Below are 27,166 nucleotides of genomic sequence, written 5' to 3'. Positions count from 1 at the left end.
CTGACCAGGAATTGAACCCACTGGCTTTTTTTTGGTTAGGGGATGATGCTCCAGCTAAGTTAGCCACACCAGCCAGGGCCTTTACAGAATATTTTAATGTGAGCTATGCACATATTATCACAATTTTATTTTTATTTTTTATTCAGTGTATTAGGGTGACATTGGTTGATAAAATTACATAGGTTTCAGGTATACACTTATACGACACATTATCTGTATATTCTATTGTGTGTTTACTGACCCAAGTCAAGTCTCCTTCCATCACCATTTACCCTGCTTTACCCTTGTCTTCCTCCCCTGTCCCCTTTCCACTGTTGTCTGTGTCCATGAGTCTGTCTTCCTCCCTTCCTTTCTTTCTTTCCTTCTTTCTTGTCCTTCCTCCCTCTCTTCCTTCCTTCCTACTCTCTTCCCTTCTTTCTTTCTCTTTCCTTTTTTGCATAATCCCTTCCCCATTCTCAGCCAACCCCTAACCCCCCTCCCCGCTGATCTCTGTATCCCCAAGTCTGTCTTCAGTTTGTTTTGTTCATTAGATTCCACATATAAGGGGAATCATATGGTACTTGTCTTTCTCTGGTTGGCTAATTTAATTTAGCATAATACTCTCCAGGTCCATGTTGTCACAAAAACTAAAATTTACTTTTTTTCACTGCTGAATAGAGTTGCTATTTTGAAGCTAAGAAAATTGAAGCCCCAGAAATTAACAGATTTATCCAAAGTCCATCTTGTCCAGTTTTATGGCAAAAGTAGAATTAAAATCTCAGACATTCTAAGCTCAGGGCTCCTTTTTGTCATTTACTGGCTGAGGGAGTCTAAATGTGGGTCATACTTGACACTTGGAGGAGGAAACTTCTGTGAATCAAGCCCTTGAAGTCGTTCAAGGGCTTCAAAAAGCCATTGAAGTCCTGACAGTGATGTGTCTCTGCTGCCCTCTGGTGGCCATGTTGATTAGTGATTCTACTGGTGCTAATGATGGAGTGATGGTAACAAAATGCAAAGATGGGTACTAAGACTCCAGGAAGAGTTCCCACACTGTATATCATCCCATCCAGATGATGAGGAATATGTGCAGCAGGTAGAATATTTTCACAAATTTGGGTGTGAAAAAATTCTGCACTTTCCTATTACTGACCCCAGTTTTTAGGTCAAACACTATAATGTCTTACAGCAGAGAAGTTAATTTAGCTATTTCCAGGTACACTCGATAGCTTTCACAACAATACATAATTTAAAATAAGCCCTTCCCCAGGGTTATTTCTCAGTCCCGAGGTAAAAATTGGTGCACGGTTGGTGCGGAAATCTCTTATTCCCGGCATTGACTCCACGGTGTGTCATGGTCCCATAGTGCCCCCTGGTGGTCACTGTCCTTCCATAAATCCCTCTGCTCTTGCTGTATCATTGCCTGCCAGCCTTTAAGCAGCAAACTTGCATCCCAGCAATCTCACCATCCCGGGCCCACCTCTTCTTGTCCAGGTGACTTTTCCCTTCGCTGCTGTTCTTCAGCACAGTTGTGGAGCAGGAAGTCTGTGGGCACCGCTGCCATTTCAGAAACAAGTGAAGGGAGGTCCATCCTCTCTACTCTGGTTGAGAGAGAGACAGGGTAAAGAGACCCAGCAACATTGTTGTCTTTCCTCTTTAAACCCCTCACCCTCCACAGTGGGGAGGACCTTTACCTACACTGAAAAATGGAAGGGAAATTCTTACATTAAGAATAAATAGTAACTGGGACTCCAGAGTTTCATTAAGATGGAGGTATAGGTGAACACAGCTGGCCTCTTCGCACAACCACAGCAAAACTCACATACAACTGAACTACAAAACAACGGCCACCCAGAATCATCAGAAAATCAAGCTGTATGGAAGTCCAGCAACCAAAGAATTAAATAAGTCACAATCTTCGAGAGGGGTAGGAGGGGTGGAGATGTGGACTGGGCAGTCCCACATCCACATGTGGTGGATAAAAACAGGGAGGGATCCCTGGGGGCGAGGCAACCCAGGCCCACATCAGACCACTCAGCCCAGGGTTCTACTGCCAGGATGATAAATTCTCATAACTTCTGCCTGTGAAAACCAGTGAGCGCTTGGGTGGTGGAAAAAACTGCGGGGTTCTCAGATATTTCCTCTTAAAGGGTCTGAAATGGACTTAGGACTTTTACAGACTCACTGTCTCTGGGCTCTAGCACCGGGGCAGCAGCTAGAAGGGCACCGGTGGTATATGGAGAGAAGCTGAAGTGTCTGGCATCAGGGTGAGTGCAGGGGGGCAACTTCCTCCCAGACAGAACTCCAGAGGCCAGGCTATGAGCATTGTCCATTTCATGAGCCCTCCCACACAGAGCCACAGAATGGTGACACCATACCTGAGACTCCATCAACTTGGTTCCATAGGTTGTCCTGCCCTGGCAATTACCTAAGGCTCTGTCCTGTCCAACTTATGGGTGCACTTTTTAATAATAGGCCAGGCTACCAAGACAGGGAGTCAAAGCAGCTCTACCAATACACAGAAACAAGCACAGGGAGGCTATCAAAATTAAGAGAAAGAAATATGGCCTAAATGAAAGAACAAAAGTTCTTTAGTTCTTTAGGGAAAGAACTAAACAAAATGGAGAAAAGCAATCTGTCTGATGCAGAGTTCAAACACTGGTTATTAGGATGCTCAAGGACCTTACTGGGTACTTCAACAGCATTAAAAAGACCCAGGCAGAAATGAACGTTACACTAAGTGAAATAAAGAAAAATTTACAGGGAATCAATAGTAGAGTGAATGAAACTGAGAATCAGATCAACAATTTGTAACATAAGGAAGAAAAAAACATTCAATCAGAAGAGCAAGTAGAAAAAAGAACGCAAGATAATAAGGACAGGGTAAGGAGCTTTTGGGACAACTTCAAATGCACCAACATTTGAATCATATGCTTGCCAGAAGGAGATGATAAAGAGCAAGGAACTGAAAACTTATTTGAAAAAAATAATGAAAGAAAACTTCCCTAATTTGGTGAAGGAAATAGACATACAAGTACAGAAAGCACAGAGTCCCAAACAAGATGCATGTAAAGAGGACCACACCGGGACACATCATAAGTAAAATGCCAAAGGTTAAAGATAAAGAGAATCTTAAAAGCAGGAAGAGAGAAGCAGAAAGTTACTTACAAAGGAGTTCCCATAAGGGTGTCAGCTGATTTCTCAAAAGAAACTTTGCAGGCTAGAAGGGACTGGCAAGAAGTATTCAAAATGGTGAAAAACAAGGACCCACAACCTAGATTATTCTGTCCAGCAAAGCTATCATTTGGAATGGAAGAGCAGATAAAGTGCTTCCCAGAGAAGGTAAGGCTAAAGGAAATCATCATCACCAAGCCATTATTACATATGTTAAAGCACTTATGTAAGAAAAAGATCAAAACTATGAATGTTGTAAGACAAATACCATATGATCTCACCTTTAACAGGAAGCTAAACAACAAAACAAACAAGCAAGCAGAATAAAAACAAAGACACTGAAATAGAGAACAAGGGGACAGTGACCAGAGGGGAGAGAGAAGGGAATTTAAGGGGAAAAAGAGGGAGGGATTTGGAGGAACAAATAGGAAGGACACAGGGACGAGAACTAAGGGGGGTGGAAATGGGAGGGAGGTGGGGAGCACGGGGGGGGGGCTGGGATGGGAGAAATAGACAAAAAACTGTACTTGAAAAATAACTAAATAAAAATTTTAAAAAAAGAAAAAACTATGAATGTCAAAATGGCAATAAATTCACAACTATTAACAATTGAATCTGAAAAGCAAAAAACAAAACAAAACAAAACAAAAAAACCTAAGCAAACAGAACAGAAACAGAATCATAGGTATGGAGATCATTTGAAGGATTATCAGCTGGGAAGGTGAAGGAGCACAGGGATTAGAAAGTACAAATTGGTAGGTACAGAATAGATATGTGGATGTTAAGAACAGTGTAGGAAATGGAGAAGCCAAAGAACTTGTATGCATGACCCGTGGACATGAACTAAGGGGGTATTGGGGGGGGATGGGGGAGTACTTACTGGGTGAAGGGACAAAATGGGAAAACTGGGACAACTGTAATAGCATAATCAGTAAAGTGCATTAAAAAAAAGAATAGCAACTTCCTATAAATACACTCTGATGTGATGTGGTTTCTGAGATTTGGGACTTGTCAAAATGCAATTTTCCTCTTCCCTTCTTCTTTATTTACTTATTTCAGTGCAGATGGTCAAACAGTGCCTTCCCTGTTTATTTGGTGCAATGAAGTATAGCAGATAAAGTGGGAGAAAGGGAAATTATTGCCTTTAACAAGATTAATTTGACAGCGTCCAGAGGGGAGAGGGGAGGAAATTTAAGGGGACAAAGGGGAAGGATTTACAGGAACTAGTATAAAGGACACAGGGACAATAACTAAGGGGGGTAAAAATAGGAGGAAGGTGGGGAGCACGGGGCGGGGTGGGCTGGGATGGGAGAAATAGACAGAAAACTGTACTTGAAAAATAATTAAATAAAAATAAAAAGGAAAAAATAAATTGGTTTTGTTGAAACAGAATTTTTCCCTTGAGATATTATTTGAATTCTGGTTTCAATAAAGGTGCTTCAAATTGTTAAAAAAGAAAAAAATAGCAACTTCTAAAAAAGAATGAAATAGCATTTTCTACAGCATGGAATGACCTAGAAGGTATCATTCTAAGGAAATAAGTCAGACCAAGAAAGGTAAAGGCATATGATTTCACTTCTGTGTCCAATTTAAAGAACAAAATAAACAAACAAATAAAATAGAAACTGACTCAGATACAAAGAACACACTGATGGACATCAGAGGGGAAGAGAGTTGGGGGGCCGGATGAAAAAGGTGAAGGGGTCGAGAAGCGCAGATTGGTAGTTACAGAACCGTCACGAGGATGTAAAGCACAGCACAGGAAATACAGTCAATAATATTGTAATGACTGTGTGGTGCCAGGTGGGTACTGGAGTTATCAGGGGAATCACTTTGTAAATTATATAAATGTCTAACCACTATGATTTACACCTGAAACTAACAGAAAATAATATTACATGTCAACTGTAATGTAAAAAACAAGAGCAGAAACCTAAGTTAGGTGCCAAAATATGGGCTGATCATAACGGGAGGGGAAGAAACTTTGGGGAAAACTCTTAATTACATCATCATGTTACATATTCTTATAATTTACAGTGAAATGGACATCTAAATTAAATTAGAAATTATTCTGGGGACTCTTGAGTCCCTGCAATACATCTGCTAACCCCAGGGCCACTTGCACTTTAATTCAAGAAAAACTGACTTAAGGAGAATTTCAGGAAAAATCTAACCTAAACAAACCACATACATAAAATGTGCCTACAAACTCTAGTTACAATTTTGTGCCCAAACACTGTGTTGAGAAGCTTATTACATTTCTTTGTCAATCTCTGAGGGTAATTAAACTCTTTATTATTCAGCAAAGGGAGATAAAGAACCCAGTACAAAAGCAATGAACTAATAAACAAGGGACCTTGGCCTGTGATGCTGGAGAAGGTAATTTCTTTCCTTGGGCCTCTGCTCTCCCATCAGTAACATGAGAGATGGGATCATTGCTATTCCATCTGGTTTCCAATTCTAAGCCCTGTGGGTACTGTCTTCTAGGAACTTGGCCCTAGGTGGGGGATCCTTGCCGCGGGTCTGGCAGACCACCCGCAGGGGGTGAGGTGTGAGGACCTGACCGGGGTGGGGGGTGGAGGGGGGTTATGCAGAGCCTGTGTCACATGGGGCCCAACCTATGTCCTGGTTCTGGGGGAGGGTGAGGAGTGCTAATGTCCCTGTAGGTTGCAAGAAGTCATAACTAAACTCAGTCAAAGTCCACTTGTTGTCTGAGTTTCACTTTTCAGAGGATTGCAGATGGTGGGAGGAACCTGCTATTCTGATTAGAATCTGATTTTCAGAACTGGTCCTGGGGCCTCAGCTCTCCCTTCAGTGTGGGCACAGCAGCACACACCCTCCCTCACCAGACTCCAAAGACCGGAGCCGCCCCCACCCCCTCTGGCTGTCCCAGAGCTCTCACTCCAGCCTGTGGACACCGGCTGTGTGGATGAAGGGTGCACCCGAACTCCAGTGAGGAGAACACCAGCAGCCCAGTTTCCTCCTGAAGGAGAGAGGGAGACAGGTGAGTGGTTTGCAGAGTCCCAGTGGATGGCACCAGGGCAAGGCGGGGAAGTAGAGGAAGATGAGGAAGTCGGAGGTGTAGAGAGCGTGCACCCGGCTGGGAAACTGTCACTGTTGGAATGCCACCCACTCATGTTCTATGCTGCTACTCCCTTCACAATTTTCAAAGCATCTCACAATATTGCTGCGAAGCAAGTGAGTGAGGGAGGACACTAGACCAGCACTCAGAAAACCAGGGTAACTCTGGCCATTTTCCTACATGGTGTGTGTTTGTGTCTCTGAGCTGCTGTTGCCTTGTCTGTTGCATGGTTATGATACAGCTGAAAAAAACATCAGGAATAATCATCTCTATCAGAGAAGAGATTCTCAGGATGCGGAAGGAAACACGTGGTCTCTGAGAACTCTTATTTCACTCTGTTTTTTCACTATAAAAATGTGTTGTTTTAAGATGTGATGAGCTGTATATATATAGATATATAAACTTCAGACTTTGAGAACTGATTTAATCCTCACCTGTTAATTACTGTGGTTACTTAGCAGTTTAAAAAATTAAGTTTTGAGGTTTGTTTTTTTTACAAAAACCCCTCTAACAACACCTGACATGGTGATTTGTAATTGGCTCTCACATGAATATGAGGAGACCATGGAATTCAGGATCGTGATTCACCTAATGCCTAAGTACAAGCCAACATTTATCATGGCAGTTTAACACTTGTACTTCACCCAGAAAGTTAAAAGAAATGTGGCTTTTCAAAAGTTGGTGGCACATATACATGTTAGATCATGTCTCCTGACGGTAGCAAAGTTGACCACATTTAACATCAGTGGCAGTTTTGGAAGATTCATGGCCTACATTCAAATGATAAAATAGAGATGCCAAAAAGCTTACAATTAAACCATTATGTTTAAAGTTAAAACTTAAGTCCAGTTATTTATGTATAAAAATGTGCTACAGATTTTTGGCACATGAACAGGTGATCAAGTCCATTGTTCTTTCTCGGCACCTCGGACGTTTCGGGCTGCCTGGGCTGCTGTGCTTTGTGGGATGGTGAGCAACATCCCGCTACCACCTATTGATGTTTCCTCCCCCAGTGTGACAGCCAAAAAAGTCTGCAGACATTGCCAAGTGTCCTCCAAGGTCAAAACCGCCCCCTTCCCCATCGGGAACCCTCGGCCAGGCAGCGTTTCTCCCCCTTTATACTCGTGCACAAATCTCTGTCAGCACCAGTGTCAGTTAAGATGTATTTTCACAACTTTCTTCAAAGCCTCATTGATTTGGACAATTTTTTGTTAGAATGCATTTGTAGGTTTCCCTGCTGCTTTAATGTAAAAAACCTAAAGACACACAGACCCATAAACTGGTTTGTGGCAAGTGTGGGTCCCTAGTTCACACGACCAGCCATGGTTCTTGGCGTGGGCTTTGTGGCCTCTCTTTGCTCTTACTTGGTGGAACAGAACATTTCTGCTTATCTCAAGGGTGTCAAGGAGGCGTCAGCAACTTCCTTCAGTCTCAGAGGAAGTGACAGATACATGGCAAAGCCCTCAGTCTCATTTTCTTATAAATACTTTTGCACTCTTTCAGATCTAGGCATCTTGACTGGGCTAATATTTTCCTTAGAGATATTTTGATGACAGTATGCATCATTAAAAAAGCAAACAGATTTGTAATAGAGTAAAATAGTCTCCTAAAACACAAGATTCAGGTGACTGTTGATTTCCCTGCTCTGTAAAATGTCACTGGCACTAGTTTCTGGGGAAAGAGAATTAGAAAGTGACTTACTGATCTGAAGCAAGTCTTTCTGTCAATTAGATACTTCACAAACCAGATAGAGTAAGTCTTAGACTTTTTTCATTCTGAACTCTTTAGTTTTCAAAACAAAACCTAGTGTTCTGTTTTTGTCCTGGTAGCTTTAAAACATTTTAGCCGTGAACAAGTATTTCCACAATGCAGGTACAGTGGGCCTGTTGGGTTTGCCAATTTCTGCCGGTTGGGCTATTTTAAAAATTTATTCCTATGTGTCTTCAAGACAATACTGAAAGGCCATTTAGTGTTGCTTCCTTGGCCATTTCCTTGTGCAGCACCATTTCCACTACTCTTTTCTTCCCTTCCCAAGGTGTCCCTTTGCCCCTGGATTCTCCCCAGGCACTGGGCAGGGCTTCCTGGCTGCAGCGTGGTGGTCAGAGCCTTCCTGCTCCTTCCTCTACATCTAGGAAGCTCTAGTGATGAAGGAATCTGAATGAGGTACTGGTAGGAGGGTGAGAAAAAGATATTTGACCCCTGGTTTATAATGTCTTCACATGCTCCAAATAGATGAAACTAAGGAGACTTTAAAAAAACTTGTAAAATATTATTGTCCTTTTAGCCCAAGAAAGCTTTTGTTTTGATCAGAAATCTTCCTTCAGGCCTAAACATAGCTTAAAGGGCCAGACATTGACTAAGGGGTCAAAAATGATCAATGACATGAGAAATGGAGCCAAGCCCATTTTACCGTTTGCTTGTGGAGGGATCGATGTGGACTCCTCGTCGTGACTGCATCATCACTGGAAGGCACGGAGTGTGCAGTCAGTACGTCAGTATTGCAGCCTCACCCAGGTACGGCCACGTTTTCTCTTGCGTTTGCTCCAGGGAGGATGGTGGACTTTCCAGGATACAGCCCGTCTGGTGCGGTGGCCTCCTTCTTCTTCATACTGCTCACCATGAAGCAGTCAGGTAGGGTGCCCTCCCCTGCTCCACACTAAACCCCAATGTCCTGGAGACCCAGTCTGGGTGCAGAGGTTTAATTCAAAAGGGGTAGTATGCTAGTAAGAGTGAGGACTAGGAGCTAAAACATCTGTGTTCCAAAAAGAGGTTCTCCACTTCCAGCTGTGTTACCTTTGGGTAGTTGCTTGAGTAACTTCTGCCTTAGTTTCCTCATCTTCATAATAAGAGTAACAACCTGCCTAGGTCTCATAGGTTAGCATGAGCTTTAAGATTAAGTGAGTCTGTACATGGAAACAAATGGATCCACCTGGAACGTGTTAGAACATTCGTTAATTCTCTAGCTTCTGTGCAGGATACCACTTTGGAGGCTACGAAAATGCTTTATACCATAAATTGAATAGCATAAAACACTTGGAAATAAAACACTAGAAGGAGAAATTTTCAGTAAATGGGTTTGGAAATCTTAGTAGCTGAATTTTGTTCGTCAAAATATTGTACTCTGAAAAAAGATTATGAAAATTCAGTGTCAGTGGGTAATATCTGAGCCCTCCCCACAAAATGCAGCGTGTCAAAGTGGGAAGCACACAGGACAGGACATCAGAAGACACGGGTTCAAGACAGGGTGCTCCAGGAAGTATGAGACGGGGTGTGGCTCCCTCACCTCTGAGGAGTGCATTTCCTTCACCTGTGAAAGTAGTCAGCCAGATGGTATGACCAGTTCTAGCTTCCTGTTTAGGTTCCATCCATGAAGAATGGAAGCAGACTCCACTTGAGTTCTATAGCAAACTTTTGAACAGCATCTCTTGATGTTGAACAACAACTAAGCAAGGTGAGGTTCTTTCTGAGGAGGATTGGATCTACACAAAATCCTTACACCATTTTAGGCTGAAAAAGACATACTATATGTGGCATATAAAATTATTAAGCATTATAACGAAGAATAATTAAATATCTTCTCAATTTTCAGATAACAATGAAGAAGTCAAACAAGACTCAAAATTTGATTGGAAGGCTCAAACTCCCTAGACAAGTCACTTCCTTAATCTGCCAGAAATTGTCCTTGTAAAACTGCCTTGTACAATGGCCCCAGTGACAGGAGTCCTTCCTGCTCCAGGCCAAGAAAGGGAGGGAGAGAAAGAGTAACCCTGAAAACTTGAAAAACCTGTTGAATAAATGTGTTGCCTAAATTGTAAGAAAGCAATTGCAATGTCAGTCATTAGCAATATAAAGAGGAATCACTAAAATAAATCACTAAAAAATATAAAAGAAATCATTCATGAAGTTCCCAATTAAAACATGGGTTTACACATTAATTTGAGAATAAAAACAGCCCAGAAATGATAGTTTTCGTATCTTAAAGATGAAGAAATTGAGATTCGAAATCTCAAATCTCACTGAAAGTAATGCATTTGCCCCCAGATCACACAGCTGGTGACAGATTTGGCACAGGCACTCCCATTTTTTAGCTGTGTGTTATTTTCAGTACAGAAAATCATCTCTGTAACAGCCAAATGTGTAAGTCACCAGGTTGGGCCATGCAAAGCAAGCTTGTTAATCTTCCAGTTGGTTTTTCCTGGTTCCTCCTTTTCACTGTTTTGTAGATGACTTCAGAGTGGTTGGCCCTGCTCATCCCATCCTGGCCAGGGTAGGGGAAGACGCCCTACTAACATGTCAGCTCCTCCCCAAGAGGACCGCGGTGCACATGGAGGTGAGGTGGTACCGCTTGGAGCCCAGCATACAAATAGCACATCGGGTCGGAGCTGAGGTGACTGAGATGCAGACGGAGGACCACAGGGGCCGAGTGCAGTGGGTAGAGGATGACTTTGTTGAGGGAACTGTGGCTCTGAAGATGCACAAATACTGGTGCCATTTCCAAGAGGGAAACTATCATGGAGAAACCAGCTTGCTGCTCAAAGTAGCAGGTGAATATCTGGAAAAAGACATGGGGTCTTGGAGGGAGAAGTCTGTTAATTTGTGGTAACTTTATTGCCAGTTGAAGAACTGCCTTTAATCATCAAGGCAATTCCTAATGCCCAGTCATCCAGCCTGATTCATCTGAGAGCAAGTAGTTCTGAAATCTCTAAAACTCACATAAGCAATGGTCCTAAATTTAACTTACATGGTTTTGACTATTCTTGACAATTATTTTAAATCCATGACATGTCATCATCAGCAATTTTGCTGAGACATGAATTTGTGCCGCATAGGCTGATGTGTAAGTGCAGTGGTGGGGGCAGTCGGGGGGCGGGGCCACCGCCCCAGAAGGGAGGGGGCGAGGAAGCAGAAAAGATCGCTTTTTTCAAGAAGGGGGTGTTAAAAGGGCGGGGGAGGAGGTGAAGGGAGGGGTGGTTAAGGGCCCTGCCTGCGTTGGCCGGGGCTCGCGGGCGCGTGATCAAGGCATGAGGCATTTGGTGTGCCACCCGCATTTCCAGGAGGGGGAGTTCTATGGCTCCTAACCGCAGCATCCTGTTATTCAGGCGCAACCTTCAGGTCTGATTGTATCAGCCTGTTTCAGGCTTATCCCAGCCCCCAACATCTCCTCCCTTATTTTTATTTTTAAGGTGAGGAGTGGACATTAACCGGCTAGGGGAGGCAGAGGTCTGGCTCCTCCGGAGCTCATCCTGAGCTCTGAAGCGCCCTTTTCGGAGGAGAGGGTTGGGGCGCTGACCTCTATGCAAGCCGACTTGCCTCTCAGGAGACATGGCAGGGCCACCTTCGGGGTAGCTTCTCCTTGCGATGCTTTGCTCTGCACCTAGCGGTATCCATTACAATTGATATGTAAAGTATAATGCCAAGAGTTATACTGTTCTCGTAGGAGGTGGGGGTGTAAAAAGGAGTTTATGCGCGGGGACATTCTCGGAGAAAACGCTGCGAGTCAGTGCCAGGTTCATTCATTTCTAGCTGGTGATAATGTATCTGGATAGGCTTGCCAAGAAGGGAGTTAAGTTGGTCTCGGATGAGGTTTGTGGTGCGCCTGAGAACCCAGGGAGCAAAGGTCAGGAAAAGAATGATAGCTATTAAAGGCCCGAGGAGAGGGAGAAGAAAGGGGAGCAGTCCGTTGAAGGCTGTAAGGAAAGGGCTCTCAGTCAGAGCTTTTCGCCATTTTTCCAGGTCTTCTTGAAGGGTCTTGATCTTGTCCCGTACGATGCCTGACTTGTTGGCATAAAAGCAGCATCGTTCCTGTAAAGCTAAACAGATACCTCCCTGCTCTGCTGTGAGTAAGTCTAGACCTCGTCTATTCTGTAGGACTACTTCTGCTAGGGAATCTAATTGGTCTTGAATGTCAGTAATAGTATTTAAGGCTTGTACATCATCGACAAGTTGTTTGGAAAGTTTTGTATAGGAGTGAATTGCGACTCCTAATCCTGTAGTTCTGGTAGCTACGGCTCCAGAGACTCCTAGACCAACAAGCAGGGGAATAACAGCTAAGGCTCTTTTGTGTCGTCCTGCGAAGTGGTCAAAAGCAGGAACGGGGACAGGCTCATCTCCTGGGATGATGTCTATGTCAGGTAATAAGGCAGCTAGGGCACATAGCCCTGTCCAATTGGCGGGCAAGGCGGTGAAAGCTAGATTATGACCACACACGAATGCTCGTCCTGGGCCAGGACAGAGGGATGTACTGTAATTAAGCGTGTGGCTACAATTGGTAAAGCTAGCGAAACCAACAGAAATATCAAAAGAATTATTTTGTGAACTTTTATAGATACAAGGGGAGGAGTAAAAGAGCATAGGCTGAACTCTAAAGGGTATGCTGAGGGTGCAGTTTTGTTCGGTGATATTTAGGGCTGATATGTTGGTGGAGACAGCTAGAGGCATGGGGGTGCCTTGCACGCCGAGGGTGAAATGGCAGACGCGCCATGCGCTGAAGGCAAAATGGCGGCGGCGGGTGCGTGAGAGGTACTATAAGGAGGCGGTTTGAATGGCGGAAGGACTGCCGCCACGAGTGGTGGCCAGTCAGGATTATTGTAGCGAGCGGCCTCGTCCTCTAATTCTGCCTGTTCAGAGGGGTCTAACTGGTCGCCGGGGTCTTGGTAATTGGGGGGTGGAGCAGAGGAATAGAACTCCTGAAGGGGAGGGTACAGAGAAGGTACTTGAGGGTCTGTATCTATTCGGATGGAGACAGAAGGACAGTTTGAAGGCGCTCGTGAGGGGGGTCGCGAAAGCGAGTCAGCACGAACGTCGGGAAGGCCGTGGACTGAGGGGGCTTTGGAGGGGGCCGGGGAGTGACTGCGGAGAATTTCTTGCCCCTCTTTGCGGGCCGGGGAGTGACTGCGGAGAATTTCTTGCCCTTCTTTGCAAAGGCGCTGTATGTCAGGGGAATTATTGTGGTTTTTAAGGATGTCTGTTATGAGGTTATAATAGTTAAAGGCAGTTATAGGGATAGTCTCGGGGCCAAAAAAACCTTATAATAGTCATTTAGACAGTCGCCTACATGGTGCCAGACGCGGGAGTCAATGCTACCCTCCTGAGGAAACCATGGGCAGATTTTAAAAACAAAAGTGAAAAAGGAATTCAAATCTTTTTTACGAACTCTTGCGCACCTTGAGAGACTCTTTTAATTGAGCAACGAACAAATCATGTTGTGAGCATGCCTGTCCCATGGCTGGGTCTTACCTTTGAAATGCCGCTGTCGGGGTGTGAACGGGGTTGGTGTTGCGGAGCCCCGGGGGGGGTTCTGGCTCGTTATTCCTTTCGCTGCTGTTTCAGGCTTATCCCAGCCCCCAACACAAGTCCATTACTGAGTGAGTCTAGCTGACTGCCCAACATCCGTATTGCAATGGAATTGGTTGTTCTCTACCCAACATCAAATGTGCAGTAACTGAGATGTGAACACTTTGTTTGTTATGTAATTCCTTCAGTTCGAAAGCTAGGGATGGGACTGAAGTGGTCACGAACTTTGTGCTTTTATGGAAATTATCATATACCATGTTCAATGAGTTGGGGACTCACTGTGAATGGCAGGCACTGCATGTGGTTTTGCATTAGCAACGTAGGAAGGAGTTAGGAAGAAAGGGATCCCTGAAGAAAGAATGTGTCTTAAGTAAGAACAAATACACGAAAAGTATAAATGATTAGATGGTTCCCTGGCAGGAATAACTCCTCCACATGCTGAAGAGAAAATCGGGCGAATCCATTTACCTTATCAGGCAGGTGGTTCTGTGGTGACAAAGCAGAATCTTGCTGCTACTGCTTCCTTTTTACTTCTCCATGAGGCTATTTCCTAATACTTAAAAAACACTCATATTATTGTTATTATGTTCAAGATGATTTAAGATGGAAGAAGGAATCCATGTATTCCTGAGATGTGGAATGAAGGGGGTGGGGCACATACTGAGGCATTTCACTGTCAGGGACATTTGAAAATAAGCCACACGTTTTCCAAGGCTCTCACAGAAGGAGCAATAGAGACAGAATTACCATTTAGGGAAAATACAGCCTCCTTTGTTTAGGTTTGAGAGTTGTGTTGATGAGAAAGAACATTATATAAAAACTAGAATTTCTCAAAAACATTTTTCCATTGAGTGGAATATTTAGATACAGGAACTCCTCATGCAGGTTCTCATTGCACACACCTCAAATATCCAATAGCATCCCAAGATCACAACAGCCAATAAAAAGAATGGAAAGAATAGTCCCCGGGGAGGTGATGTCTGACTTTATATTAAATATTCTATTTAAATTGGAGTCAAGATATCATTTGAAATGTCAGGCAAAGTGCCTGACAACAATAATATTAAGATGAAAAAGGCAGAGTTTGTGGCATGCGTGGGTTTATGAGTAAACTATAACACATCTTTGTTTACAGTACCAGAGACATAAGCCACACGTCAAATGTCCTTTTTCCTTATTCTCCTGTCTAGATCCAAAGAAAAATATTGCTTGTATTCTAAAATTTAAAGATCCAGGCTTAGGAACAATTACAGTGTATGGGAGCTCCAATTTGAATGGAAAGAAGACTTGGCATGGTCTTTGCTCCCCATATCCCTCAACTTCTCCTCTCTCCTCAGAGCATTGGCACTGAGGTATCAGAATCTATAATGTGTGTCTCCACAGGCTCTGAACCTCAGGGCTATGTCCTCCCTCCACAGGTCTGGGGTCTGCCCCTCATATCCACATGGAGAGCTCTAAGGAAGGTGAAATACAGCTTGTCTGCACTGCAGAAGGCTGGTTCCCAGAGCCTCAGGTTTATTGGGAAGACATGAAGGGAGAGAAGCTGCTGACTTTCTCTGAGTATCACATCCAAGATGAAGATGGCTTGTTCTATGTGGAAGCCATGCTCGTGGTCAGAAATGCCTCTGCAGAAACTGTGTCCTGCTTCATCCACAACCCTGTCCTCACTGAGGAGAAGGGCTCAGTCATCTCCATCCCAGGTCAGTGCTCTCCCTCTAGGACCAAGATGCTCAGATTAGCAGGAGAGGTCCAGGGACTGTTCCATAACACCTAATATTTTCTTAACCAAGAAAATTATCTAACACTTAGTAATGTGTATTAAAAACTATAAAACACTTATGACTGAAAATGTATACACCGTATTTTGGCTAAATAACTATTAATAATAGTATTATACTTATTTCCAACTTCAAGATTTTATTTACCTACAAATATGTATGACATTGTAAAAGAAATAAAACTACAGTCTTTTAAGCAACCCAAATGAAAAATGGGCAAAAGACCTGAACAGACACTTCTCCAAGGAGGACATACAGAGGGCCCAGAGACATATGAAAGAATGCTCAATATCACTAGCCATCAGGGAGATGCAAGTTAAAACCACAATGAGATACCACTTCACACTGGTCAGAATGGCCATTATAAACAAATAAACAAGTGTTGGAGAGGTTGTGGAGAAAAGGGGACCCTAGTGCACTGTTGGGATTGCAGACTGGTACAGCCAATGTAAAAAACAGTATGGAATTTCCTTGGAAAACTAAAAATAGATCTGCCTTTTGACCCAGAAATTCCACTGCTTAGAACTATATCCTAAGAACCCTGAAACACCAATTTAAAAGAACCTATGTACCTCAATGTTCAGAACAGCACAATTTATAATAGCCAAGTGCTGGAAGCAACCTAAGTGCTCCTCAGTAAATGACTGGATCAAAAAACTATGGTACATTTACACAATGGAATACTGCACAGCAGAAAAAATAGAAGAGCTCCCACCCTTCATGACAGCATGGATAGAAGTGTAGAGCATTATTTTAAGTGAAATAAGGCATGCACTGACAGGCAAATACCATATGATCTCATCTATAAGTAGAACCTAATCAACAAACCAAATAAGCAAGCAAAATACAACCAGAGACATTAAAATAAAGAACAATCTGACAGCAACCAGAGAGGATGGGGGAGGGTGTAATGGGGAGGGGGAGGAAAGGGAAGGGTCGTCAATAAACATGTATAAAGAACCCATGGACAAAGCCAAAGGGGGTTGGGATTGAGGGTGGGAGGTTGGGGGGAGTGGGGTGGGGGCGAGTGATGGGGGAAAAGTGGATACAACTGTACTTGAATATCAATAAAAAATTTAAAAAGTTTTTACAAAAATAAAATTATATCATTTACCATATTAAAAAAAGAAATGAAAATTTGCCCAGTCTATTGAGCCATGTATGCTTTTGTACAGAGAAACATGTTGTATTGAAGCAATGCAAGTACAGGTTATTACATGACTACTATTATCCCAGTTCCACAAATCTTTTTATTTACATTTTATTATTTTTATTTAAATTATTTTATTGTTGTTCAATTACAGTTGTCTGTATTTTCTCTCCCCCTCCCCCCACAAACCCTCCTCCCTCCCTTGCTTCCACCCTCCCCCTTGGTTTTGTCCACATGTCCTTTATAGTAGTTCCTGTTCCAAAAGTCTATGAGGAGAATAGCTCTTGAGGAATTAAGTGGGAGTCCTCAACCTGCCTTTCATTTGAACACACTGAAAAAACATGTTTGAAAACACTTAAGTTTAATTCATCCCAAGTCGGATCTTGGAAACTTTACAGCTGGGGATATAATTCCTAAATAATAATTGTTCTCATCATGTAAATAACATCTGTGACTTCAGAGATAATAAAACCATGTTGTTTCAAAAGACATAAACAAACAAACAAACAAATTACATTCTTTCAACTGAAATGCTTTCTTATGTGGTATTGTGCTGATTGCTTCTGGGAAGCTATCATATAAAGAAAATCAAAGATGGAGGCAACTACTTACAGAATAGGATCCTAATTATGGTTTCATTGATAAATAGCAGCAAAACGACAGCCAAAACAATTGCCAAAACAATCCAATACAACGGTGGAGTGTTAAGTGTTTTGTGTTACTATTTATTATAGCATCGATGAAAAATGTTTTCTTCAAAAAAATTTAATAGTTGAAATATCCTCATGATGAGGCATTTAATGATAAAGATTACAACTATTTATCTATGTATAGACATTTCCAATCATGTAAAGATTCTTTTTTTGACACCATGTACTTTTAGATATAAGGCTATAAGACAATAGTTATTATAAATGGATATTGAAAAATTGAAGTAAATGGTGTATGTTAATGTTAAAATGTGCCACACACATACACGCTTCATTTCTCAGTTTGGAATTATAGGTGATAATTGTCAATGCTCATGTATTTTATATTTTCCTTACATTTATGAAAAGAATATGTATTATGAGGTGGTAGAACTGAGAGCATTTTTGTTGTGCAGAGAAAAAGAAAAACAGCTGAACCACCAGGTGGGAGAGAATATTTTTCTGCATTTAATTTCTTTTTTATTTGTCCAGATTTCCAATAAAAGATAAGACTTGCTTTTATTTTTGTGAGATATTTTACACCTTTCCCTTAGAACACATTGCTTACCTAATCTGTTATTCTCATTCTCTTTCCAGAGAAACTCCAGAGTGAGCTCGGTGAGTGGCCGTGCTGCACAGAGGTGGGTCGGCCTCTGTGCTTCCCGGAGGGAGACAGGCTCCCAGGCAAAGGCTACTGAGACACCATGGGATCCCCATGAGAACTTGAGGCATGACTCTCCGAAGTCCCACCTTCAGTTAGTACCAGAGGGGATGGGCAAAGTGCAGGTCTCCACAGCTTCCTTTAGGCCCATTTGCACTCTGTCACCTGTCACTTTCAGTGTTTATGGGAACCCAAGTGAGCCTCAGATGGTCACCTGTAAGGGCCAGAGACATAACCTCTGCTTGTTGGGCAGGAGGAAAGGGGGCCGTATTGGGAGTGTGTAGAGATGGCACAGGACAGCTAGTGGGGCAGTTGCTAGTGTGAGTGAAGGCAGTGTCATCATGACAACCGGAGGCCGCCACCTCCACACCCTGGCTCTGCTGTGGTTTCTGCACCTGCTCCTCACCCAGGTGTTCTAACCTCATCACTAGTGGGAGGTTGCTTTCCCAGATCAGCCTGGGACCCTGTGCTGCCCGGGCTGATGATTTTCTTTTTTTGACTGTTTGTTTTAGTTTTTCTCCTTTTCTTAGTAGTTGGACTGCAGGTACTTGACTGTACCTAAGATAAGTGGTTTAAAAAATAACCAACTCATACTCGGACCTCTTTCAGTTTCTCCTTCACCTCCTTTCCATCTTCCTTCTTTCTGTAAACTTTTCTCCCAGCCCATGACCACCAGCCTGCGCCCTGCCCACAGGCAGACCGTTTATTTTTCTCTTCCACCAAGACCCTGCTATTCCTCGAGTTACCTGTCACAGGAGTGTGTGTATGTGCACCTGTGCGTACATCAGATGACCTTAAGCACACTTCCTTTTCTAATTTGAGGAAAATTAGGGGGTAAACACTCCTCAATCAATATCTTCCAGAGTTTGATATGACACTTTTAACCTCATTGGGCCATAAAAATAAAAGGAAGGCCCTCAGGAAGTTCAAAGGTAACTCCACAATCTGAGGAGAGCCGCACACCTGTGAGCCTTCCCTTCCAAGTTGGATCCCTTTCTGCCTGGGGCAACATCTGCTCATGATCAGACAGAAATCTTAACCAGTGAAGCTGGTTAATTACAGGTCAGAAAGCCACGACCGTGTTTGGACAGGCTGGCACATGTTCCTGTCCCTCGGAAAGATTATAGGTGAAGAGTCACTCCTCTGAGTTATCTGAACCAACCTGACATGTTCGCTGGAGCCCCAGCACACAAAATACACCCCAGTGGCATGTTGTTCCTGAGTTGTGCTCATCTGGGACACGCTAAAACAAGGTGTGCAGATGGAGCTTCCCTAAGCTCCCTGACAGGTGGGGTCAGAGGGCTGTGCCCTCGGGTGCTCTGAGGGGGTGCTGCTGACTGAGGAGGCAGGAGCTTCTCCCTCCGTGTTACTCTCCACTCTCCGGAATTAGAGCTCAGAGGCAAAGGGCTGCTGGCAAACTGAGCTGCCTCTTGAAGTCCTGAGACTGAAATCCCAGTCCCTGCTCTGGCAAATAATGTTGCTGGTTTAGAAAAATAGTGACTAGTTACTTGAAATATTAATTATATGTCAAGTACTATGCTCAGCGCTTTACCAGATTTTTTTCTTATGAAAATTATAAAAGGTATTAGATTTATCCTCATTTTACTGTTGGGAAAAATCTTAGAGACATATGTATCTTGCCAAAAAACACCAAGAAATTGTGGTGTTTGCTTTCTAATCTATGTCTGACTTACCAGTTCAAGTTCCTAATATTTTACGTGTAATTTAACTAAAGCATTGGTCCCTATTTTCTCAACTTTAAAATGAGCATGTTGAATTTAATCTCTAATGTGTCCAATTCTAAAAGTGTTGACATGATATAATATAACATAACATAGTATAACATAGTACAGTGTAATTTAGCTTGGGAAATGAGATAGCCAACTTAATAAAATATGCTGTTTGGATAAGGATTATAGGTTATGATAATGACATTATCAGGTTTCAAGGAATTAGTGTGTAGGTCAGTATACTTAGCAGTTCAGAAAAGATTAAACTTTTCAGTGGGTGTTCAGGAGGCATTTCAGGAGCCTACATCCAATACTCAGATGTGAGCACAAATTGTGTGTGTGTCTGTGTACAAAGCCCTACAGAAAAGATTATGTAGGGCTGTTGTCAAAGAGCTCTTATTCCAGTAGAACATCAGTTATTAACAAAGAGGGCTGTCAGACTTTCCCCAGTACTTTAAACTTTATTTTCTCTTGAATTCTGTAAAAACAGGAGTTTCATATGTCTATAACACACCTAGTTAATTAAATCCCCCCAATTTTTTTTGCTTTCTTTAGTTTCCATCGAAATCCATTATAGCTCTTAACTGACCTGTGCCTGGCAGGGTAATGGGTTTGGTATGCACCATGGGCCATGAACACGGGGAACAGTCCTCGCATGGGTAACAGAGATGAGGAAACAGTCTGTTTTACCAAGTAATTTACTGTAAGACACATGGATGGAGAAATGGCAGTGAACTGAACCCTAGGTTATTTTTTCTTTTAAAAATTACAAAGCATAGTTGGTATACAATCTTATACTGGTAATATTAGTTTCCAGTGTACGATACAGTGACTCGACACTCTTACACCCTACAATGTGTTCACTTCACTACTTCTAGTAGTCATCTGTCCATTGTCTGACTCTTACATTCATTTTTAGATTTTAGCAGATACATATGGAATGGAGATAGTATTGTTTTAGGTAAAATTGAAGGACAAAGCAAACAAAATGCTAGAAATAACTGGAAGTGAAATTTTAGGTACAATAGAAGGAAATAATCTGAAAATTAGAATTTCATTGACAGCAAATTTTCCTGAGAGAAGTACCTAACAAATTTTAAATGATTACATAATGAGGTCATTTTTGTCTTTGGTTATTGACCCCATTTCAGATAAGATGCAAATTTATGCCTGTATTTCTATTATAAATTATCATCAGTGTAAGCATTCTGACCATTTGTTAGAAAAAGATAACCCCCAATTTAGAATAGAAGAAGCTGAGCATGAGCATGGCTGTGGCCATGGGGAACTGGGGGTGTAACAGAGGTTGAATCCGGGAAAGCTGTTAGACAAATTTCTCCGCTCTCCACAGTGGGAAGAGCAGACTCTGTTTGTGTATTCATCCGTGTGTTGCATTCTGTGCTTTATCAACCTCCCCAATTCTTGATCTTATTTCTCATAAATCATCTGGGGACATTGAACTGGGTGTGTGTTTAGAACCCCATGCTGTGGGACCTTGGGGAAGTAAAAAGTGATGGCTGGATCTGACTTATAAGCTATTATAAAATCAAACCAGGGAAAGAATTCTCCATATCTCATTACTAAACATACACAGAAACTCATTTTCATCACCTGCCCATCATCAAGGCAGAGGGTGGGGTTTCCTCCAATGCCCTCAGGTCTCACAGTCTGCATACCTCCGTTCGCACTACATCGTCATTCAAGAGCTTTCTATAGATTATTTTGTTTAACTCCAGAACAACCTGAAGATTTTGATAGCGATATATTTGTTTTATAGTTTAAGAAACTGAGGCATACACTGGTAAGAGTTGCTTAAGGCCATGCAGATTTTAAGTGATGAAGTATTAATTTTATTCTAAGAATTTTAATTGCAAAATTATTTTATTGGGCTGTAATCTGAATACGTTGTAGTCAGGGGCAGGGGAGGGTTTCGTTACTGATTTTTTTAAGCTGACACACTTGACAAGATGGTTTTGCCTTGAGCAAGGACAGCCCCTGTCCTGATTATACCAAACTTACCGCTTTCCAAAGAATGACTGTGAGCTTTGAGATCCCCCTGGATGCTGGTGGGTTGTAAATCCCACTTGAGATGCTCTTGCTGATAACAGTATTTGCTCCATCCTGAGTCTTTCCTTGTGTTTTGTCTGCTGTGTTTATTTAACAGCTTCCTTAAAAGTGATTGGACCTTCCCAGCCCCTTCTTGTCAGAGTGGGGGAAGACATACAATTAACCTGTTACCTGTCCCCCAAGACTAATGCACAAAGCATGGAGGTGAGGTGGGTCCGGTCCCACCGCTATCCTGCTGTTTATGTGCATGTGAATGGGGACCATGTGTCTAAAGAGCAGATGGCAGAATATAGAGGGAGGACAGTGTTGGTGACTGATGCTCTCAACGAGGGAAAACTGACTCTGCACATACACAATGCCAGCACTTCAGATGATGGGCAGTACCGGTGCCTTTTTGAAAAAGACGGTGTCTACCAGGAGAGCAGTTTGGATCTGAAGGTAGTAGGTAAGAATTCCAGATACATGTTTTGGTTTCTACTGCTTTGATGTGTTAGTTCTGGAAAATCTCCCTGGCATCTGATATTTTTTTAACGTCCATTCATTCATCAAATTTATATTAAACCCTCTGATGTTCAGTAACTGCCATAGATACTTAAAGTCCACAAGCTCAAATAAATGAGATTTAATTTTTGGCTACAGAATCTGTACTCTGCTCAGGATATCCATAGCAGCCACCCATTTAATGAAATATGAGAATTTTACTCTATAACTTTACATAAGACTCACTGTTTCACAGAATGTTATTAAAACTCTGGGAAATGTGTAGTTACTAGGAAGTGTAATGTTCTGAAGACTAAACTAGATCCACATATAAAAAAATAACAAATACTTACAAAATTGGCAGGACAGAAAAGGAATGACAAAATTGTTCCCTCCCTCATATTTTGCCACTGTCTATATTTGTGAATGAAAATTGATTTCCCAAGGCTAGCAAATGCTATCAAAGACATAGGCCAACATCTTGGATACTCTGCTTGGTTCTTCATTGATTTGTGTGTAAATTAATAAATACATTTAGGTGATAGCCACAGGAGCACATGTGGGGAAGTTAAATGGACACCATCATTTTCTGCCTTTGGACATATGTATAAGATTTTGATCCTGGACACGATTCTCTAATTCACTTACTTCCTGGTCATATGATTTATGCCTTGGTCAAAATCATTTTGTTCTAGGGTATAGAAGAAAAAAAAGATTAGATTTGAAATTTGTTATATCCCTTAATCTGTCCCAGGGTGATTTTAGAAATACAAAAAAAAACCCCAATAAAATAAAGCAAAACCCCCTCTAGCTAGTCTCATCCCTTAGTGGAGTATAATTGCTCCAAATGCCTCACTCTCTCCTCAAGCCTCTGAATCTCCCCCTCCTCAGTGACTTCACTGACCAAATTGCCACTTGCAGAGATTGGAGGTTTTGTGTCTTGATCTCTCTTCCCAGGTCTGGGTTCTTCCCCACTGATCACCATGGAGGGACTGAAGGATGGACAAGTGCAGCTGATGTGCAGCTCAGAAGGGTGGTTCCCACAGCCCCGCGTGCAGTGGAGGGACACGGAAGGAAAGACAGTGCCATCATTTTCAGAGGTCCTGACTCCAGACAGCCGTGGGCTCTTCCACATGGAAGCGTTTCTGTTGGTTGCAAACAGCCCTGCTGTGAACGTAACCTGTTCTGTCAGCAACCCACTTCTTGGAGAGGAGAAAATGGCGACTTTTTCTTTCTCAGGTTGGTGATTCGTGTGTGCTTCTCAGCTTTGGAAAATAAATATGAAGATCAACCCAGACTTTTTATTTTACTCATGTTGGATTTTCTTTTGGATTAAAAACTAATGGTCCTGACCATCACCTTCACGACTGTAGACTGGATAACCTTATCCTTTGCTACTCTTTCCAGTGATTGTTGTAATATAACTGAAAAAGAGAAGAAAGAGAAATGTGTGTGAATGTGTGTATGTGTTTGAGTGCATATTCTTGGTGTGAGTGTGTGCTTGTGTGAGTGTGTCAGTGTGTGTATGAGTGTGAGTTGTGCATTTGTATATGTGTGTAACTGTGTGAGTGTGTGTGTGCATGTCAGTGTGAGAGTGTCTGGGTGTGACTACATGAGTGTGTGTGACTATATAAGTGTAAGTATGTGTGTGTGAGTCAGTGTATGAATTCATTTGTGTCTGAACTGTGACTATGTGTGTTTGGGTATGTGAGTGTGTGAGTGTGTCTGACTGAAAGGAGCAAATGATGAAGTTAACATAAACTTCAAGTATCTCCTCAGCTCCCACAGAGCAGGGAGAAACAGACCCACTTCCTCCCCGAGGCCAGGTTCTCATCCTCCTCTCCAGTTCAGGAGTTGTTCAGATACAAGGGATTAACTTGACATTTTCCTAGTTTCATAATTTAATGGGATTTTGGGGTTCTCATTTTAGATTCCAGGATGACCTTTTCATGGATGATACTGCTTATTTTTGGATTGCTTCTTCTGGTGGCTGTAGGCCTGATAAAGAGAAAGAGTTGTAGAAATGGTAAGTGAGGTAAACAGAGACTGTGGAATACACTTTGCACTGGAAACCCCACTGTGCACTTCCCTCAGAAGTCACATGTGGTAGTCATTCACTGAACATTCAATAACTCATGTAACATGAGAGTCTACAACTTACATTCATGCAATCAGGGTCAGTGTCCAATGAGATCGGTGTTTACAGTGATAATAGAAGCAAATGGATTAAAAGACAATAATTTGATCCCCAAGTGATCACATTCCCAAGTGATCTAGTTAAGGGAGAGGCTGAAAAAAAGTAGAATATCCATCCTTGTCAAGGCTGTGAGCTGAGATGCCGCGGTTCTGCTGGCATGAAGATTTCACTGAGATCTGTAACTTTCTGGTGACTCACTTACCGGTGGAAAAAGACTTCTTGGGTATTGATAGAGATGGCTGTTTTCTGTGTCCTAAAAAGTTCTTTCACTTTACATATCTTATGTCTCTGTAACAATGTTTGCCTGTTTAGATATTAATTTCATGACATTACTATTTTTAATACTTCCATGATATTGCTTATTTTCAGAATGGATTTTCTTTATTTACAGTGAATGTGACACTGGATCCAAATGCAGCTCCCCAAGAACTGATCTTTTCTGAGGGGAAGAAGCATGAGACCCATAGACTGTCATGCAACCAGACATCCACAGAGATGAGTCCGCTTGCTCCGTGCTCCAGGCTAGAGGGCTCACATCAGGGTGGTTGTAGTGGGAGGGGGAGACTGAAGACAGAACAGGATGAGTCCTGGCTAAGGAAAAAGACAGTGTCATGAGTCATCTCTGTGTGGCTGCAGAACAAGTTCGGGCAATGAGTATCTATGGACTTGAGTACTGGGAGATTACACCTTCTCTCTGAAGATGGCTTCAGGATGGGTCGGAATCTCCCTGGACTATGTGTTTGGACCTCTCTTGTTTTATTACATGACCAAGTGCCCTATCTTCCCCTTGTCCCCCAGTCTTCTCTGAAATTCTACACCTTCTCTTCATTCTTTGGTTCCCTAATGTAGTTTCTTCTGACACCATTTCCTTGGATTCTGGATACCAGAATTAGATTCCAAATCTCAGCTTGTTTCTCCTTTTACCTTGAAAGGAGATATTTACCTTGAAATGAGACCATTAGACTGTACATCAAGGGTGCTTTAATCTGAGTCTTGTTTGAAATAAGACCTGGTGACTGATCCCTTCAGAGATCTAATCTACCCCAAATTCTCTGATATTCTGCCTACTGATCACAATCTGATACATGATGACCAAAAAACCTTAGAAAACCCAATGGAGAATGCAACTTAGCCTAGGAAAGGACACTCAAGGAATGATGAGTGCTTGATTGGTTTCTTTAAAAAGGTGAGAATGTATTATCCAACTAGTGTGGAGAAAATGATAAATACATTTTTTAAAGTGTAAGAGAAAATATAGCTGAATTAACAGAGGAAAAACCTATCCCTAAAATATAATCTAGAAAATCATATGAAGTATGGAATCCCTGCTCCACACTTTCTCAGAAAGTTAATAGAAAATGTGGAGTAGAGACAATTTTTAGAAATTCTGGTCCAAGAGAAAATTTAATTATATATCATGTAAATGAAACTGGGTGATGGATACATGAGAGTTTATTCAATTAATCTGCATTTTTGTATATGCGTAAAATTTTTCATAATAAAAAATCAAAAAAGGAAATGTCAACTTTATTTTTAGAGCAAAATAAAACATACTTTACAGTTAATAATTACAAATAAATAAGCATAAGCAATGCATGTAACACATACTCAATGAATTAAAGAGAAGTTACATGTGGAAGAAGAAATAATGTGAAAAAAGAGTGACTTGGAAAAGGCTCTAAAATCATCTTACTTTTTAAAAATATATTTTAGTGATTATGCTATTACAGTTGTCCCAATTTTTCCCCTCTGACACCCTTAACCAGTACTCCATTTTCTCTGTCAACTCCTCTCCCCCTTAGTTCATGTCCATGGGTCGTGCATGTAAGTTCTTTTAGCTACTTACATTTTCTACTTTGGCTACTTCATTTTCTATACTGTTCTTAAGATCCCCCTATCTATTCCTTACCTACCAACTTGTACTTCTTAACCCTGAGTTTTTTAAATCCATTCTCCCCCTTGCCTCTCCCAGCTGATAACCTTCCAAATAATCTCCATATCTATGATACCATTTCCGTTCTCCTTGCTTGCCTAGATTGTATTTTAGATTCAATTGTTGATACTTGTGAATGTATTGCCATTTCAGTAGTCTAGTTTTGATATTCTTCTTTTTCTTAAATAAGTCCCATTAACATTTCATATAATGATGACTTGGTGATTATGAACTCCTTTAGCTTGACCATGTCTGGGAAGAATTTTATCTGCCTTTCAATTCTAAATGATAGCTTTGCTGGGTAGAGTAATCTAGGTTGTAGGTCCTTGCTTTTCATCACTTTGACTACTTCTTGCTAGTCCCTTTTAGCCTGCAAAGTTTCTTTTGAGAAATAAGCTGACAGTCCTATGAGAATTCCTTTGTAGGTAACTCTCTGCTTTTCTCTTGCTGCTTTTAAGATACTCTCTTTATCTTTAACCTTTGGCATTTTAATTATAATGTGACTTCATGTGATTCTCTTTACATTCATCCTGTTTGGGACTCTCTGTACTTCCTGGACTTATATGTCTATTTCCTTCATCAAATTAGGAAAGTTTTCTTTTATCATTTTTTTCAAATAAGTTTTCTTTTCTTCCTTCTTTTTATTGTTCAAGTACAGTTGTCTCCATTTTCATCCCACACAGTCCCCTGCCGCACCCAACCCTTCCTCCTACACTCAAACCTAGCCCCTTTGGCTTTGTCCATGTGTTCTTTATACATGTTCCTTGATGGCCCATCCCCTATTATTCCTCTCCCCTTCTCTGATAACTGTCAGTTTGTTCTTTATTTCAATGTCTCTGGTAGAATTTTGCTTGCTTGTTTGTTTTGTTGATTAGGTTCCACTTATAGGTGAGATCATATGGCATTTGTCTTTAACCACCTGGCTTATTTCACTTAGCATTATGCTCTCCAGTTCC

General features: G+C 41.8%; 1 protein-coding gene across 1 annotated transcript; it reads left to right on the top strand.

Moving 5' to 3' along the window:
• Window positions 1-6,079: 6,079 nt before the first annotated feature.
• BTNL2 (butyrophilin like 2) lies at window positions 6,080-25,391 on the top strand. Its single transcript, XM_053663490.1, has 9 exons — window positions 6,080-6,154; window positions 8,780-8,863; window positions 10,456-10,776; window positions 14,944-15,225; window positions 17,740-17,760; window positions 21,698-22,045; window positions 23,038-23,319; window positions 24,011-24,106; window positions 24,669-25,391. The coding sequence occupies exons 2-9, from the start codon at window positions 8,785-8,787 to the stop codon at window positions 24,890-24,892; spliced, it is 1,653 nt and encodes a 550-aa protein (XP_053519465.1). The 5' UTR covers window positions 6,080-6,154; window positions 8,780-8,784; the 3' UTR covers window positions 24,893-25,391.
• The last annotated feature ends 1,775 nt before the right edge of the window (window positions 25,392-27,166 follow it).

This window comes from Artibeus jamaicensis, unplaced genomic scaffold (genome assembly GCF_021234435.1).
Source record: "Artibeus jamaicensis isolate MK-2021 breed Jamaican fruit bat unplaced genomic scaffold, CSHL_Jam_final contig_3183, whole genome shotgun sequence".
NCBI classification, from domain to species: domain Eukaryota; kingdom Metazoa; phylum Chordata; class Mammalia; order Chiroptera; family Phyllostomidae; genus Artibeus; species Artibeus jamaicensis.
Note: the sequence above shows the minus strand (reverse complement) of the source record. Positions and strands in the feature narration are given on the sequence as shown.

Excerpts from the sequence above, each read along its gene's own strand:
- BTNL2 (XM_053663490.1), top strand. The coding sequence starts at position 8,785 with ATGGTGGACTTTCCAGGATACAGCCCGTCTGGTGCGGTGGCCTCCTTC. Across the intron at positions 8,864-10,455 it reads GCTCACCATGAAGCAGTCAG|ATGACTTCAGAGTGGTTGGC; the intron begins GTAGGGTGCCCT and ends ACTGTTTTGTAG. Across the intron at positions 17,761-21,697 it reads GAAACTCCAGAGTGAGCTCG|CTTCCTTAAAAGTGATTGGA; the intron begins GTGAGTGGCCGT and ends TTTATTTAACAG.